Source organism: Leucopleurus acutus, assembly GCF_964270905.1.
Source record: "Leucopleurus acutus genome assembly, chromosome: 19".
NCBI lineage: Eukaryota > Metazoa > Chordata > Mammalia > Artiodactyla > Delphinidae > Leucopleurus > Leucopleurus acutus.
This window is the reverse complement of record NC_139161.1, coordinates 25,318,160-25,331,785: the sequence shown is the minus strand read 5'-3', so window position 1 is coordinate 25,331,785 and position 13,626 is coordinate 25,318,160. Positions and strand designations below refer to the sequence as shown.

The window sequence follows — 13,626 nt, the reverse complement described above, 5'->3', positions numbered from 1 at the left end:
AGATGTACGGAAACTTGCCTCCCCCGTTCTGGGCTGTGTTTGGGGCTCTTGGTTACTGAGGGAGAAGACCTCTCTTTGTCAGTGACTAGGAAACCTTGTGTTTTAGGCTCCCCAAATTGAGCCCTGGATTCTGAGGGTACCCTCCTTCATAGGCCTCTAAATATTTCGAGGTGTCTCCACTTAATTTTCTTGCCCATGGACTTAGTCCCAGTTCAGTGTGGAGACAGACCCCTGGGTAAAAGGCATGTAAGAATTCCTGGTCCAGTGTGCATCGGTCTAATCTGTGAGCGTGTCTCTGGTGTCCTGTCTTTCTGTCCTATTATTCTCGCTCCTAGTTTCATCCTGGACCCTAGCTGTGTCCATGATAACACTGGTCGCTGAAAGCCATTTCCTTCCCCTGATAATTTTTCATTGCCCTGCCCTAGCCCAGCTGGAGTTTCCTCTGGACTTGATTTTCAGTCCTGATAACTTTTCTGTATACACACATAAGCTGCGAGATTCCAAAGCGTTTTCCCTGCCACCACTTGTGTGTCTGAGGTGGGCAACACTAATATGTCCCTTCCCTGAGTCAGATGTCCATCCCTGGGTCACTACATGCACACTATCGGTGTGTTCTTGTCTAACGTTACCACCGCCGATTCCAAGGAGATACGTCCCAGCCGGAGAGCCCATTTCCAACACCTCTCTGGCTCAGCTCTGACCTTGGACAAGTCATGTGCAACCTTTCGAGGCTTGCAGTCTCATCTCTAAACTGAAGTTATAATTGCATGCAAGAACCCTTCTAGATTTAAATGACCAGGGCTCCTCTACTCCCAAGTGAGATGTAGAGTCCCCTATTTCTCCACATGCCCTAGTGTATGTCCCTCATTATTGTTTGCTATTCAGATCCATCCTATTAGGCCTCTGTTCTGACCCCAAGGAGTGTTTGTGCGGTTCACCTGGCCTTGTAAAGACACAGAATAGTTTATCATAAAGACACAGAATAGCTTACCTCCGTAGAAACTACAACTTCCATCAGGCACTACTTCAACGGAACAGGAAAGGATGTGGGGGCGTGGCCCCAACGCCCTGGTAGCTTTGAAGACAAACTACAACTCCCAGGACAGCCGCGAGATCTCTGCAGAGCGAAAAGAGTGACTGAACTCTGACTGGAGGCCAGGCTGGTCCGGAACCACCCCGACTCTCCAGAAAGGGGCGTGGTTATAATTTAAGGGCGTGGCCTTACAGGCAGCAGGAAGAAGTTACCTGTTGAATCTTCCTATCCATTCTCTTCCCAGCCTTTGCAGCTAACCCTAAGAGGGAAGCCGCAAACCACTAGCCTCTTCTGAAAAAGAGGTAAGGGGACGTAGACAAGGGGCAGCGAAGGAGGCTATTGCATTCCTTAGGAGGGGCCAAACAGCTACTTTCTACCTGCTGAGTCAGGTGAACCGTTCCATGGGGGCGGGAACCAGCATATGAGAAAAGGGCAAGGATGGAGGAGGTATTTATTTGTTCTCTTTCAAGACTAAATTTAGGGCCCTTCGTCTGCAGACCCATTGGCGGACTGTGTCTTGGGAACCCTCTTGGCCTCTGGAAGAGCAAAGAACGGGGGCCAGTTTTCTGCAGCAAAAGGTACGGCCCGTCTGGGCTTCCTCCCGTCTGTGTATTTCCTAGCCCCCAAACGACAGAGCCATATGGCTTCCGCGGTCTGGGGGAGTGCTCCCTGGTGGGGCCCACCGCCCCCAGCCCCAGCCCGGCCGCTCACGGACATCGACTTCTGCTCTGCGGCGCAGCTGCAAGAACTAACCCAGCTGATCCAGGAGCTGGGTGTGCAGGCGAGCTGGAGTGAAGGTCCCAAGCCAGGACCAGATCTCCTCCAGGCCAAGGACTTTGTTTTCTCTTTGCTTGGTAAGTAACCCTCCCAGCCTTCGGGAACTTGCAGCTCTCAGCTCCGCCTCACCCCGCCCCGGCTCTGGATCACGACTTTACGGTCCCTTCTCTTTCCTTAGGTCTCGTTCACTGCCGGGACCCTCGCTTTCCTCCTCAGGCAGAGCTCCTGCAACTTCGTTGCGGGATTCGCGAGGGCTCCCTGGATCTGGGGCCTGCGCCTCTAGGGCCCTACGCTCGGGGACCTCACTACGACTCCGGCTTCACACTCCTGGTGCCCGTGCTTTCGCTAGATGGCACCGGGCAGGAGCTGCAACCGGACGTGGGATCCTGTTACACATGGCTCTTCCTCCCAGCACAGGTACGCGGAACCTCGGTCCGGGAGGCATGGCAGGATTGCCTAGGACCCCCAGTCCCAGGAGGACGTGATTCGATCCACCCAGCCCAAAGCAAAGAAACTCCCAAGGATCCGCAAATCTCTGTGGACCAGCTACACGTCACTGAGCCTGAGGCACACGAGTCTTTGGAAAACTCACCTAGTAATGTTTCAGTGCCAGAGTTGCCTCAACAAGACGTAACCGATGTTGACTTTCCCTCACCACTGAAAAAAACGAATGGTGACGTCACCAAAGCAACCGACGTTAGCCCAGTGCCACAGCCGTTGGAGGCTCCGGAGGCATGGCCCACATTGTGCCCCGCCCAGGTGGCTGCCTGGTTCTCTGCTTCGCTGGCTGCGGTCACTGAGTCCCCGTTTCCGGTTCCGGGTGCCCCGCGCTTGGTCCACGCAGCCCGCCACGCGGGGATCACCACCATCCTCCTGGCTACGCCCGGGCCCCCGCGCCGCCTCCTGCTTTTCGACTTGATCCCCGTGGTGTCCGTGGCCGGCTGGTCCCAGGGGGCTCGGAGCCACTCGTGGGCCGACCCGCTGGCCTCGGAGTCGTCTTCCTTCTCCCTGGTGCCCGGCGGCGGCGGCACAGAGCGGCCGGACGCTTCCTGCTGGCAGCTCTACTTCGCCCGCCAAGAGCTGGCGCTCAAGACGCGCATACCCGTTCCCCTGCTGCAAGCGCACGCGGCGGCCCAGGCGCTGCTGCGCCCTCTGGTGGCCAGGACTAGGGTCGCGGCGCCCTACCTCCTGCGGACGTTGCTCTACTGGGCGTGTGAGCGGCTGCCCGCGCCCTCTCTGGCGCGAGCCGAGAATGCGGGCGCCAGCTGCCTCGGGCTGCTGGATGAGCTGGGCCGGGTGCTCGAGGCCGGGACGCTGCCCCACTATTTTCTGAGTGGCCAAAAGCTCCGTGCGGGGGACGGTGCCGCTTCGCTGCTTGGGGCGTTGGCCCTGCCCGCGCCCTGCGCGCCGCTGTGGAAGAGGCCAAGGCTGCACGCAAGGAGGGGCGTCTTAGCCGGCGTGGGAGGCGTGGGAGGCGGGGCCCATTAAAGACGCTGTTCCTACTAACCTGGAATGTGCTTCTGTTGGCCAGCGGGATGTGGAGGGCACTGCTCTCCCCTCACCTGGGAGACAGGTTGAGCGCTTTGGGCCCGAAGAGCCCGTTCTAGAAGGCCTCCTCGCCGGTTCCTCCGCTTCCTCCCACCCTCCTCCCGCCCCATCCCTGGCACAGGTCGTTCCATTCTGGCCTCTCCACTTTCCAAATCTGTGGCCAGCACCCCTCCCACTCCGGTGCAGCCTCTGGCATCCATCTCCCGCCAGTTCTTATGCTCTTTTCTCTTAGGAGTCAATCGGGATGGGGGTAATATATTTGCTGAAAAAACGTGTAAAGGAGAAAGGTATGGAGACCAGGGACTGACCAATTTGTCTCACACAAAAGCAGAGGCATTAAGGAGGCCGGATTTCACCCCAGGCTAGACCTCACCACCACCGCTACCTCTTCAGTTATTCCCGCCACCTTCCTCATCCAGTTCTGCCCTCCATCCCGGGCAGTAGGGTCCCTTTCTCCATTCTCGGGGCATCCGCCATTCCATCTATCTAAGCCCAACCTCTCCCCCCATCCAGAGTTCCATTCAGTGGAGTCGCCTCCTTGTCCCTCCTCCTCTGAACCCCGAGACATGCGAGACATGCGGCCTTGCCTCGGCTCCGCCTGTCTCTAAGACCGTCGCCGCTCCCTGCCTCCAAGGAACCCCGGGGTTCCGCTCGCCCAGCTTCACCTCCCGCTCTTTCCCGGCGTCTCCGCCCCCTGCCGCGCCCCCGGACCGGCTCTCGGAGGAGGGGGAAGCCGCTGTCGCTGTCGCCGCCGCCGCCTCAGCTTCCCACAGCCGCTACCGCTGCCGCCGCTGCCGCCGCTCCGCTTGGTCCAGCCGCCAGGCCCAGTGCTCACTTCGCCAGACCAGGGCGCTCTGCGGAGACACCCTCACTCCTTCCTGGGGTCCGGGACGCCTAGCCGGGCGTGGGGGGAAGCTCCGCTTGTGGGGTACAGGGAGGGAGGAGCCTGGAACCGGAGCCAGCGCCAGCCGTCCCCGGATCGACAAGACAGGACAGGTTGAGGGGCCTTCTCTCCACAGTGTCCCTGAGACCTCCCCTTCCAGTCCCCCTGGCCCCTGCCATGTAGTCCCCGGACTGGAGGCTCCCTGCACTCGCCACCACCGCAGCCTGTCTCCCAGCCCTGCTTCTGGCCCTGCTCTCACCCCTGCTGCCACACTCATGCCCTGAGCAGCCACGTCCCACCAGGTGCCCTACCCTGAGGGAGCCTAGGGGCCGGCCATGACTTCCGGGGCTGCTGAGACCCTTAGATCCTTGGGCCCGGGAAAGGGGTCAGAGAGGGGGATGTCTGAAAATGGTCCTGGCTGATCACTTCTTTCCTTCCACACTCACACCCTCCAAAGCCTTTTCCCGAGATGGCGCGGCGGGTTCCAAAACTGACAAAACCAGGGCATAAATCTTCCCCACCCCGGGCTCAGCCAGTTCCTGGAGCCCTTTGCCCTTTTCATGGCCACCAAGCCATAGACTTACAGGTCCACTGCAGCTCAGGATTAGTTTCCTTCTTTCGCTACTCCACCTTTTGCCTTGTTGCAGACAGGTTCTGGAACACCAGGCACCCCAGCCAGGGCCATTTCTGCACCCAGGGTCTGTGCTGGAACACAGGCATGCTGCCAGGCTCTGTTCTGGATCCATCAGGCCTCTGTCCTTCACCCAGATGGACCCCTGTTTTCCAACTAGAGAGAGGCTGGATTTGGGCCCTGTCCAGCTGTTGGTCTTGGCCTGAATTGGGCCAGTCTCAGATCACCACAGGTTTAACTTTCTTACCCCAGAGACACCAAATTCTAGAGCGTGGTGTTCTAGACACATACGGGAGCCATACTTCCTTCTGAATCTCAGCTCTAGGACATAGACCCCGACTCTCAGCCCTTCCCTCTAGGATGGAACTAGAGCCTATATAGGCATGTTATTGGTCTAGAGTAAGAGTTCTAGACCCACGCTCCCACCTTGTCTCGTGATACGTGTTAAGCAGGTGTTGTAGTTTCTTAGGACAGGGGCGAAAGTAAGCTCATCACATGAGATGAATTGTGCCGAAGCACAGCAGTAGAGGGCTGCCGCTCGCTCGGGCAAAACAGCGCCGTCTGTCTTGTTGTGGTAACTTTTATTAAAGTATTATCTAGGTTTACGCTTTGAGACTTGTTTTTTTTAACATTTTAGAAGTGCCGAAACAGCAAGCTATGTTTTTATTAATTATACAAGCAATAATTGGCTTTCGTGAGCACCTGCCGTGCTTCATCCTTGAGCGCAAGAACAGCAGAAAGTTCCCACCATTATTTTGATTATACTGAAGTAGCAGAAGGACATTTTCTTGCATTCCCACCACTCTGATTATACTGAGGACTTCTCATGGATCAGTGCCCAAAGCACTCAATGCTTCTTTTGCAGGCCCCCAGTTTGTCGGGGGGGGGGCGCTTGAAGCATTCAGAACTGTTCACAACTCTGGCTTATTCGCATGCCTCCGGTTTGCCGGGGAGGGCTCAAAGAAATCAGGACTGTTTGCAGTTCTGGCTTATTCGCCAGCCCCCAGTTTGCTGGGCGGGGCGGGGGGGGGCTCGTGGGTCACGTCTCCTTTCCATGTCCTCAGTTATCCCACTACAGCAGGAGCTCTGGAAAGGTCCCAGCTATGATTCACAAAGAACTAAGTTCTGGATGGATCATCCAGAACTTCTTGTTTTCCCTAGACAATTTTCCAAAACTCTCATTCTTCCTATAGAATGCTCACCTTATTTTTTACATGCAGTTTCTAGCTCCTGCAACTCAGCTGGGGCCCTGCCAGGGAACAGAGGCTGAGGAAGGGCAGAGGAGTTTTGGAAGGAATCCCTGGCTTATAGACAGGCAGCTAGGATGGGAAAGTGGCCAGAACCATGGCATGATTGGACCTGTGCCTGGGTTGGGGGGACATGAACACTTAACTACCTCAGCAGGAATTCCTTCCAGGTCCCCTTTAAAGCTGAGGTCTTTGGGGTAATGGGTCTAGAATAGAAAAGACAAATGGGACATAGCTTTGACCCCCCTCAAATGAGGAGACACCAATAAGTCCCACCCTTCTCCCCTACAGGTCAGGCCAAGGAGGGTGAGGGCCTCTTGGTCTCTAGACCTCATACACCCCTCCAGCTTCTAACTGAATAGAACTTGCTTTACCTCAGCTGGGTGTTAGGTATCCAGAAAGGCTCTGCTCCCAGGGGACCAGTCTCCCCTCCGTGCTTTCTCAATTAAAGACGATTTATACAGTTGAAGTGTTGTCTGCCATCTGTGGGTAGCAGGCTTTGGCAGTCGCTCGGGGAGGGATCAAGCCCCAGGGGCGGGGCGGGTAGGCTGGCGGCTGTCCCCTAGTAACAGGTGCACATTCCTGGGCGCCTCGTCACTTCTCCTGCGCTGGCAGTCCTGGCGGCTCACCCAGGCGGACTCACTGAGCGACGCGGGCGGGCTATGACCCCAGGGGCGCTGCTGCTGCTGCTGCCTGCTGCTGCTGCTGCTGCTGCTGCTGCTGTGGGCGTTGGGGGCGCCGTTCGCCTCGGGTAAGTCTGGGCGTCAAAGGGGCAATGACAGGGCCAGAGGTCGTGGTCGGGCACCAGGGCTTCACTCAGTTCTCTCCTCCTCCAGGCGCCCGCGTCTCAGAGGCGGAGGGCCGACTCCGCAAGAAACTTTTCTCGGGCTATGATAGCTCGGTGAGGCCGGCGCGGGAGGTCGGAGACCGCGTCGGGGTTAGCATTGGTCTCAGCCTAGCGCAATTAATCAGCCTGGTGAGGGCGCACGCGGGGAGTTGAGGCCTGGCCCACTAGCCGGCTGGGGGGCGTGGCTTTACGCAGGGCGGAACCCAGGGACCACTGGGGGCGGGGCCCGGGGCGAGGCCAGGCTGGGTGACTGACGGGCCGTTAGTAGAGGTTGGGTCGAAATCGGACCAATGGACAAGCTGTGGGCGTGGCTGCTGGACGGGCCAGGATTGAGCCGGGTAGGATGATGAACTGGCCTGTTGGCGGATCTCAAAGTGGAGCTGGGGCCGATGGACAGGCCGGAGAGCGGACCTCGATGGACAGGCCGGAGAGCGGACCTTGAGGCGGGGTCACAGGCTGGGGCGGACCTTGGTGCCGGACAGGGTCAATAAACAACAGCGGGCAGAGATTCACTCCGGCCGGGGCCGGGACTGGTAAATGAACTGGCTGGCTGTACGGCCAGCAGGAAGTTTACGAGATAGAGGCGGAGCTTAAGCCAACGCAGTTTATAGGAGGTGGGGCTTGAACCCAAGAGGGTGCGACTCAGAAAAAGAGGGGAGTTTCCAGGGAGAGTTTACCCACCGAGCCCCTCATTTCTCTACACTGACATCATATCTACCCTTTAAAGGACGAGAAGGATGAGGAGATGAGCACAAAGGTCTACTTAGACCTGGTACGGAGACCCCCGCAGGGTGGGAAAGGGCGGGCATCCCGCTGCCTTTACAATTTCCTCGAAAGTTCCGACCAGTAAGATTTTTTTTTTTTTTTTTTTTTGCATCACGACCTCAGAAAACACATTTATAACTGAAACAGAAGCTTCAGGAAACAATACCTATCTTTGCTATGGGAGATGCATTCCATGCATTTTTAATTCTAAATTTTTTTTAACACTGGTTTGGGGCCACTCATTTGATTCCGGACCTATGAAATGGGTCGTTAACTGCAGTTTGAAAGCCACTGTTTTAGAGGCTAGCGTGCAACCCCCTCGTTTTTACAGAAAGAAGAAATTGGGGCCCGGTGAGAGAGAAGGGGAAATTAGTTGATAGGGTCCCAAAGAGTGCAGGTGGAGTCTTAAACAGAGCCCCGGCCTCCAGAACCACAGACCATGCCTGCGCGGCTCTCCTCCTTTGCATTCCCTGCCCGGGCTTCCTCAGCACATCCCAAGACTCCTTCCAGCCTCCAGCCCCAGACGGCCCCTCAGCCTCTGCTTCCCTAGGAGTGGACTGACTACAGGCTGAGCTGGGACCCTGAGGAGGAAGAGGGCATCGATTCACTCCGCATCACTGCCGAATCCGTGTGGCTACCAGACGTGGTGCTCCTAAACAAGTAAGGATGTTCCCAGAGTCTGGGAGGTGGGGCAGGGCCTCTGGAGGGGCGCGGCCTCCGGAGGGAGGGGCCTGATCTCAGATGAGAAGATTCTTTCCCGGCAGCAACGACGGAAATTTTGATGTTGCTCTGGACATCAGAGTCATGGTGTCCTCCGACGGCTCCGTGCGCTGGCAGCCCCCGGGCATCTATCGCAGCAGCTGCAGCATCCAGGTGTCCGGGCCCCACCTGGGAAGCTCAAGGCGCTCCTAGAAACCCTCACTCAGATATCCCTCCTCCATTATCCCCATGACCCTCACGTCTCTCTTACCCTTCTGATTTTCCGTTGAGTTTCATCTTCTCTGTCCACTTTCATTGACTTCCAGTCTTCTTCAGTGACCGCCCCCCTCCATTGTCCATGACCTCCCCGCATAACCTTCTTATTCCTCTGTGACTCCACTTCTCTGTGATCTCCCCCTGGTGGTCCCTATCTCCCTAGTGCCCCATATCCTCTGACCCCTGTCTGCCCTGTGACCTCCTCAGCTCCCTCAGCCCTGACCAGCTCTCTGGCAGCTCTAGTAACTCTCCACTCCATCCAGGTCACCTACTTCCCCTTTGACTGGCAGAACTGCACCATGGTGTTCAGTTCCTATAGCTATGACAGCTCAGAAGTCAGTCTGCAGACCGGCTTGGGTCCCGATGGGCAGGAGTGGCAGGAAGTGCACATTCATGAAGGCACCTTTATTGGTGAGTGGGCTTGGCTCCCATGTCCATGGGCTTTACGATTTCCAGTTTCTAACAGGCTGATAAATATACTCCCTTAGTGAGTCCCTGTGGGTTCAGCAAGATAGGTGTAACTGTCTATATTTTGTGGTTATGGAAATTGAGACTTGCTTAAATTTATTAGAGATGGGCTGTCCAGCCCAGGGACCATAGCTGGCCCCATATTACATCAGTCCCCCCTGCTCTAGGATGTGGCAGAGAAAGCCATATCTGGGAATTCCCTGGCGGTCCAGTGGTTAGGACTCCACACTTTCACTGCTGAGGGCCCGGGTTCAATCCTTCGTTAGGGGAACTAAGATCCCACAAGCAGCGCGGTGGCGCAGTGAGGCACACACACACACAAAAACAAAAACAGAAAAGAAAGCCGTATCTGGCACAAACATCTGTGTCACCTTCTCTTCTCCCCCCACTCCCCCCAAGAGAACGGTCAATGGGAGATTATTCACAAGCCTTCTCGGCTAATCCAGCCTCCAGTGGATCCTAGGGGAGGGGGGGAAAGACGGCGTGAAGAAGTCACCTTCTACCTCATCATTCGCCGGAAGCCTCTCTTTTACCTGGTCAACGTCATCGCCCCATGCATCCTCATCACTCTTCTGGCCATCTTCGTCTTCTACCTGCCACCAGATGCAGGTAAGAGGGGAAGGGGCCCAGCACTCCTTCTTGCCAATAGCTCAGGTTCTTGCTCTTCACCCATAAAACAGGGAAGGTTTTCCTGCCAACTCAAGCCTTCATGAACTGTGCCTCAGCAATCTCACCCAGGTTTTCCTTTCAGGAAGAGCCTTTGCCTCTGCATCCAGATTTCCCCTCCAACCTCAAGCTCTACCTCCCCTCTGCTGCTCACTTCTCTGCACCCAGTAACTTCTGAACTCTTCCCTTCAGAATCCTAGGATCTCATCCTTGGAACTGCCACTCCTCTGACCAACAAACTCCCAGACTCAGCTAACGCTTCCTTTCCCTTTCCCCATTCCTGGCATCCTCTCTCCCCCACTTGTCAAATGCCGCCTACTAGTCCCTTAACCTCCTATGTCCCTTGGAAATAATAGCCAACATTTCTCTGGGAGACAGCACAATATGCTAACAGAGTAACCTTGGGCAAATTCCTTAATCTCTTAGTGTCCTGATCTGGAAATAGGACAGTCGTTGTCCCTCCCACATAGGACTATATTGAGGATTAACTGAGTTAATAGAACTATGCCTGGTACTCTGTAAGCTTTGTGTAAGTGTAGGTATAGTCTTTTCTAATTTTGAGCACTTGCTATAAGATAATACAAATAATGTGTTACATATGTTAACTCAGTTCTAATCGTCACAACTCTGTGAGGTAAGTACTGAATTGTCTGCCCGTTTCACAGAGGCTAAGTGAGTTTAAGTCATTCACCTGACATTACACAGAGAGAGGCAGTGTTGCTATTCCAACCCTGCTTAGTACTAGTCTGATTCAGAGACTGATATCCTAAACTCTTATATTCAGAACATGCTTTCCTGGGAGTTCCGTGGTAGCCTAGTGGTTAGGATTCTGGGCTTTCACTGCTGTGGCCTGAAACACAAAACAAAACAAAACAAACAAAAAACACATGCTTTCCTTCTCTCTGTAATCAAGCCCTGTCTCAGTCTGGGGAAGGAGAGTGATGCATCTCTAGAACACACTTCCACATGTAACTTCTCCTTCTTCCTGGAGCAAGGCAAATCTTGGAACCCAATATTACAGGACTAAAGTAGAACAGACTATAATAGTTACTTATTTCAATGCCTTCCATGAAGTTTTCAGCGCCCGTTGTATGCCACAGTAATAACCAGTCACCTGGCATATTCTTATATACTTGGTTTCATTTTTAGATCCTTCGATTTGCTATATAGTTCCTGCTACAGGGGTTGGTCCACTCACTCATTTAACAATATTTGTTGAACATCTGTAATGTGCAAGGCACTGGGAATACATCAGTGAATAAAGCAGGCAAAAATCCCTGCTCTCATGGAGTTTATATTCTAGTGGGGAGACAGTCAGCAAACATAATAAATAAACCCATTGGATAGTATATTATTATTTTTAAAATTAATTAATTAATTAAGGCTGCATTGGGTCTTCGTTGCTGCGCGGGAGCTTTCTCTAGTTGTGGTGAACAGGGGCTACTTTCGTTGCAGTGCACGAGCTTCTCACTGCGGTGGCTCCTCTTGTTGTGGAACACAGAATCTAGGCGCGTGGGCTTCGGTAGTTGTGGCACGTGGGCTCAGTAGTTGTGGCTGGTGGGCTCTAGAGCACAGGCTCAGTAGTTGTGGCGCACGGGCTTAGTTGCTCCACGGTATGTGGGATCTTCCCTGACCAGGGCTCGAACCCGCGTCCCCTGCATTGGCAGGCGGATTCCTAACCACTGTGCCACCAGGGAATTCCTAGATAGTATATTAGGAGAGGTCAATTCCTAAGAAGGAAAAATGGGAAAAGGGTTTGGGGAGGATGAGAATGGGGGTAGGGGGTTGCAATTTATTTATTTATTTAAACAATTTTATTGAAATATAGGTTGATTTACAATGTTGTGTTTCATTTCTGCTGTACAGCAAAGTGACTCATTTATGGATATATATATTTTTTCATATTCTTTTCCACTATGGTTTATCACAGGGGTTGCAATTTAAAAATAGGATGGTCAGTGAATGCCTCACTAAAAAGGGAATGTTTGATCAATAGTTGAACAAAGACTTGAAGGAAGTGAGAGAATGACCCTGGTAGATATCTGGGGGAAGAAATTAGCAGGAGGAGTTAACAGTGAGTGCAAAAAGCTCTGAGGTGGGCATGTGCCTTGCATATTCAAGAAATAGCCAATGAAGTAATAACTGAATGAAGTAAGCAAGAGAGAAAACAGTATGAGATGTAGTCAGAGAACTAATGGGAAGGCCTTGTAGACTTCAGTATGGACTTTTATGCTAAAGGCGATGGGAAGCCACTGGAGTGTTATGATCTGATTTACATTTTAACGGGGTCAATCTGGCTGCTGTGTTGAGAACAGTCAGCAGGGGGGCAAAGGATGAAGCAAAGAGGAGGCCTTTATAATAACTCAGATCTGAGGTAATGGTGGCTTGTGCCAGGATGGTAGTGGTAGATGTGATAAGTCATCAGTTTCAGGATATATTTTGAAGGTAGAGCCAACAGGGTTTGGTATGGATTGGATATGGGATGAGAGAGAGGAGAGCTGAGAATGACTCAAAGGGAGTTGGTCTGAGCCACAGGAAAGATCGAGTTGTCATTTGTGAACTGAGGAAGACTATGGCGGGAGTCGGTGGTGAGGGAATTAAGTTTTGGACATGTGAAGTTCGAGATGTCTAGTGGACACCCAAATGGAGAGGTTAAGTAGGCAGGTGGATACAAGTGTGGAATTTAGGGGAATCAGTCCAGGTTGGAGGTATAAATGTAGGAGTTATTTGCATGCAGTTCGCCCTTCCAAAAGCCTGTCCTTGAGTGGGCTGGAAACACGGTCACTGATTATGCCAGGGAGATTGCTTTCTGGCAAAGCCTAATCCTTTCGCCTTCCCCTCTGTCCCCCAAGGAGAGAAGATGGGGCTCTCGATCTTTGCCCTGCTGACCCTTACTGTGTTCCTGCTGCTGCTGGCAGACAAAGTGCCTGAGACCTCCCTGTCTGTCTCCGTCATTATCAAATACCTCATGTTTACCATGGTCCTCGTCACCTTCTCGGTCATCCTTAGCGTCGTAGACCTCAACCTACACCATCGCTCACCCCACACCCACCAAATGCCCCTTTGGGTCCGTCAGGTAAGAAGATCTCCTCTCCAACCTGTGTTAACTCTCAATCCTAGTATTTGGCTTTTTGTCCAGGTATCGCTCCTCCCTCCCACCAACTTCAACCTTCCCTTTCACAGACCTGAGGGAGAACTACAACTCCTGGTAGAGTGTCAAAGTGCCAAGGTCTTTGGGTGTTGAAATGTTGCCCAATTAATTTTATCCTCCCATCATTGACGTTGTGTAGATCCCAGACTCTCTTCATCAATACTGCCCATCGTGGGTCCCAAGGAAGCATTCTAAGGGTTAGGTACTATCCGGGTGGAAGCCCTCAGAACTTTTCTTTCCAGTCAGGATGCCTCCTAACCCACTTAAGAACTCTTGGGCTGTGTAGTTGCATTTCATCTGTGGGATGCATGGACGCATGCGCAGGAATGGGCACGTGCCGTGGGGGTGGTTGGCGGCTTCCCTTCTGGTCTGAGAGCATAAGAGCCCCCTCCAGTACACCTCTTCTTCTACTCTGCAGATCTTTATCCACAAACTCCCTCCGTATCTGGGTCTGAAGAGACCCAAACCTGAGAGAGACCAGATACCGGAGCCACCTCCTATACCTCTCAGAGATTCTCCACGAAGTGGCTGGGGTCGGGGAACAGATGAATGTTTCATCCGCAAGCCACCAAATGATGTTGATAGTCCGCCTGACGATTCAGGGGACACGGGTTCGTGCCCCGGTCCGGGAAGAT

At 53.7% G+C, this 13,626-nt stretch overlaps 2 protein-coding genes across 2 annotated transcripts; both read left to right on the top strand.

Moving 5' to 3' along the window:
• Positions 1 to 1,646: 1,646 nt before the first annotated feature.
• On the top strand, positions 1,647 to 3,298 carry LOC309975438 (transmembrane protein 102-like; the record flags this gene model as incomplete). The annotated part of the gene is given in 4 exon segments (XM_082860561.1): positions 1,647 to 1,887; positions 1,989 to 3,194; positions 3,197 to 3,249; positions 3,251 to 3,298. Coding segments are annotated over 4 exon segments (1,521 nt in total). The 5' UTR covers positions 1,647 to 1,673.
• A 3,529-nt stretch (positions 3,299 to 6,827) lies between these two features.
• LOC309975555 (acetylcholine receptor subunit beta-like) lies at positions 6,828 to 13,598 on the top strand (the record flags this gene model as incomplete). Its single annotated transcript, XM_082860743.1, has 9 exons — positions 6,828 to 6,870; positions 6,956 to 7,095; positions 7,694 to 7,738; positions 8,282 to 8,391; positions 8,496 to 8,604; positions 8,970 to 9,117; positions 9,574 to 9,783; positions 12,693 to 12,916; positions 13,410 to 13,598. Coding segments are annotated over exons 3-9 (1,017 nt in total), but the record flags the coding sequence as incomplete, so codon positions are not given.
• Positions 13,599 to 13,626: the final 28 nt, after the last annotated feature.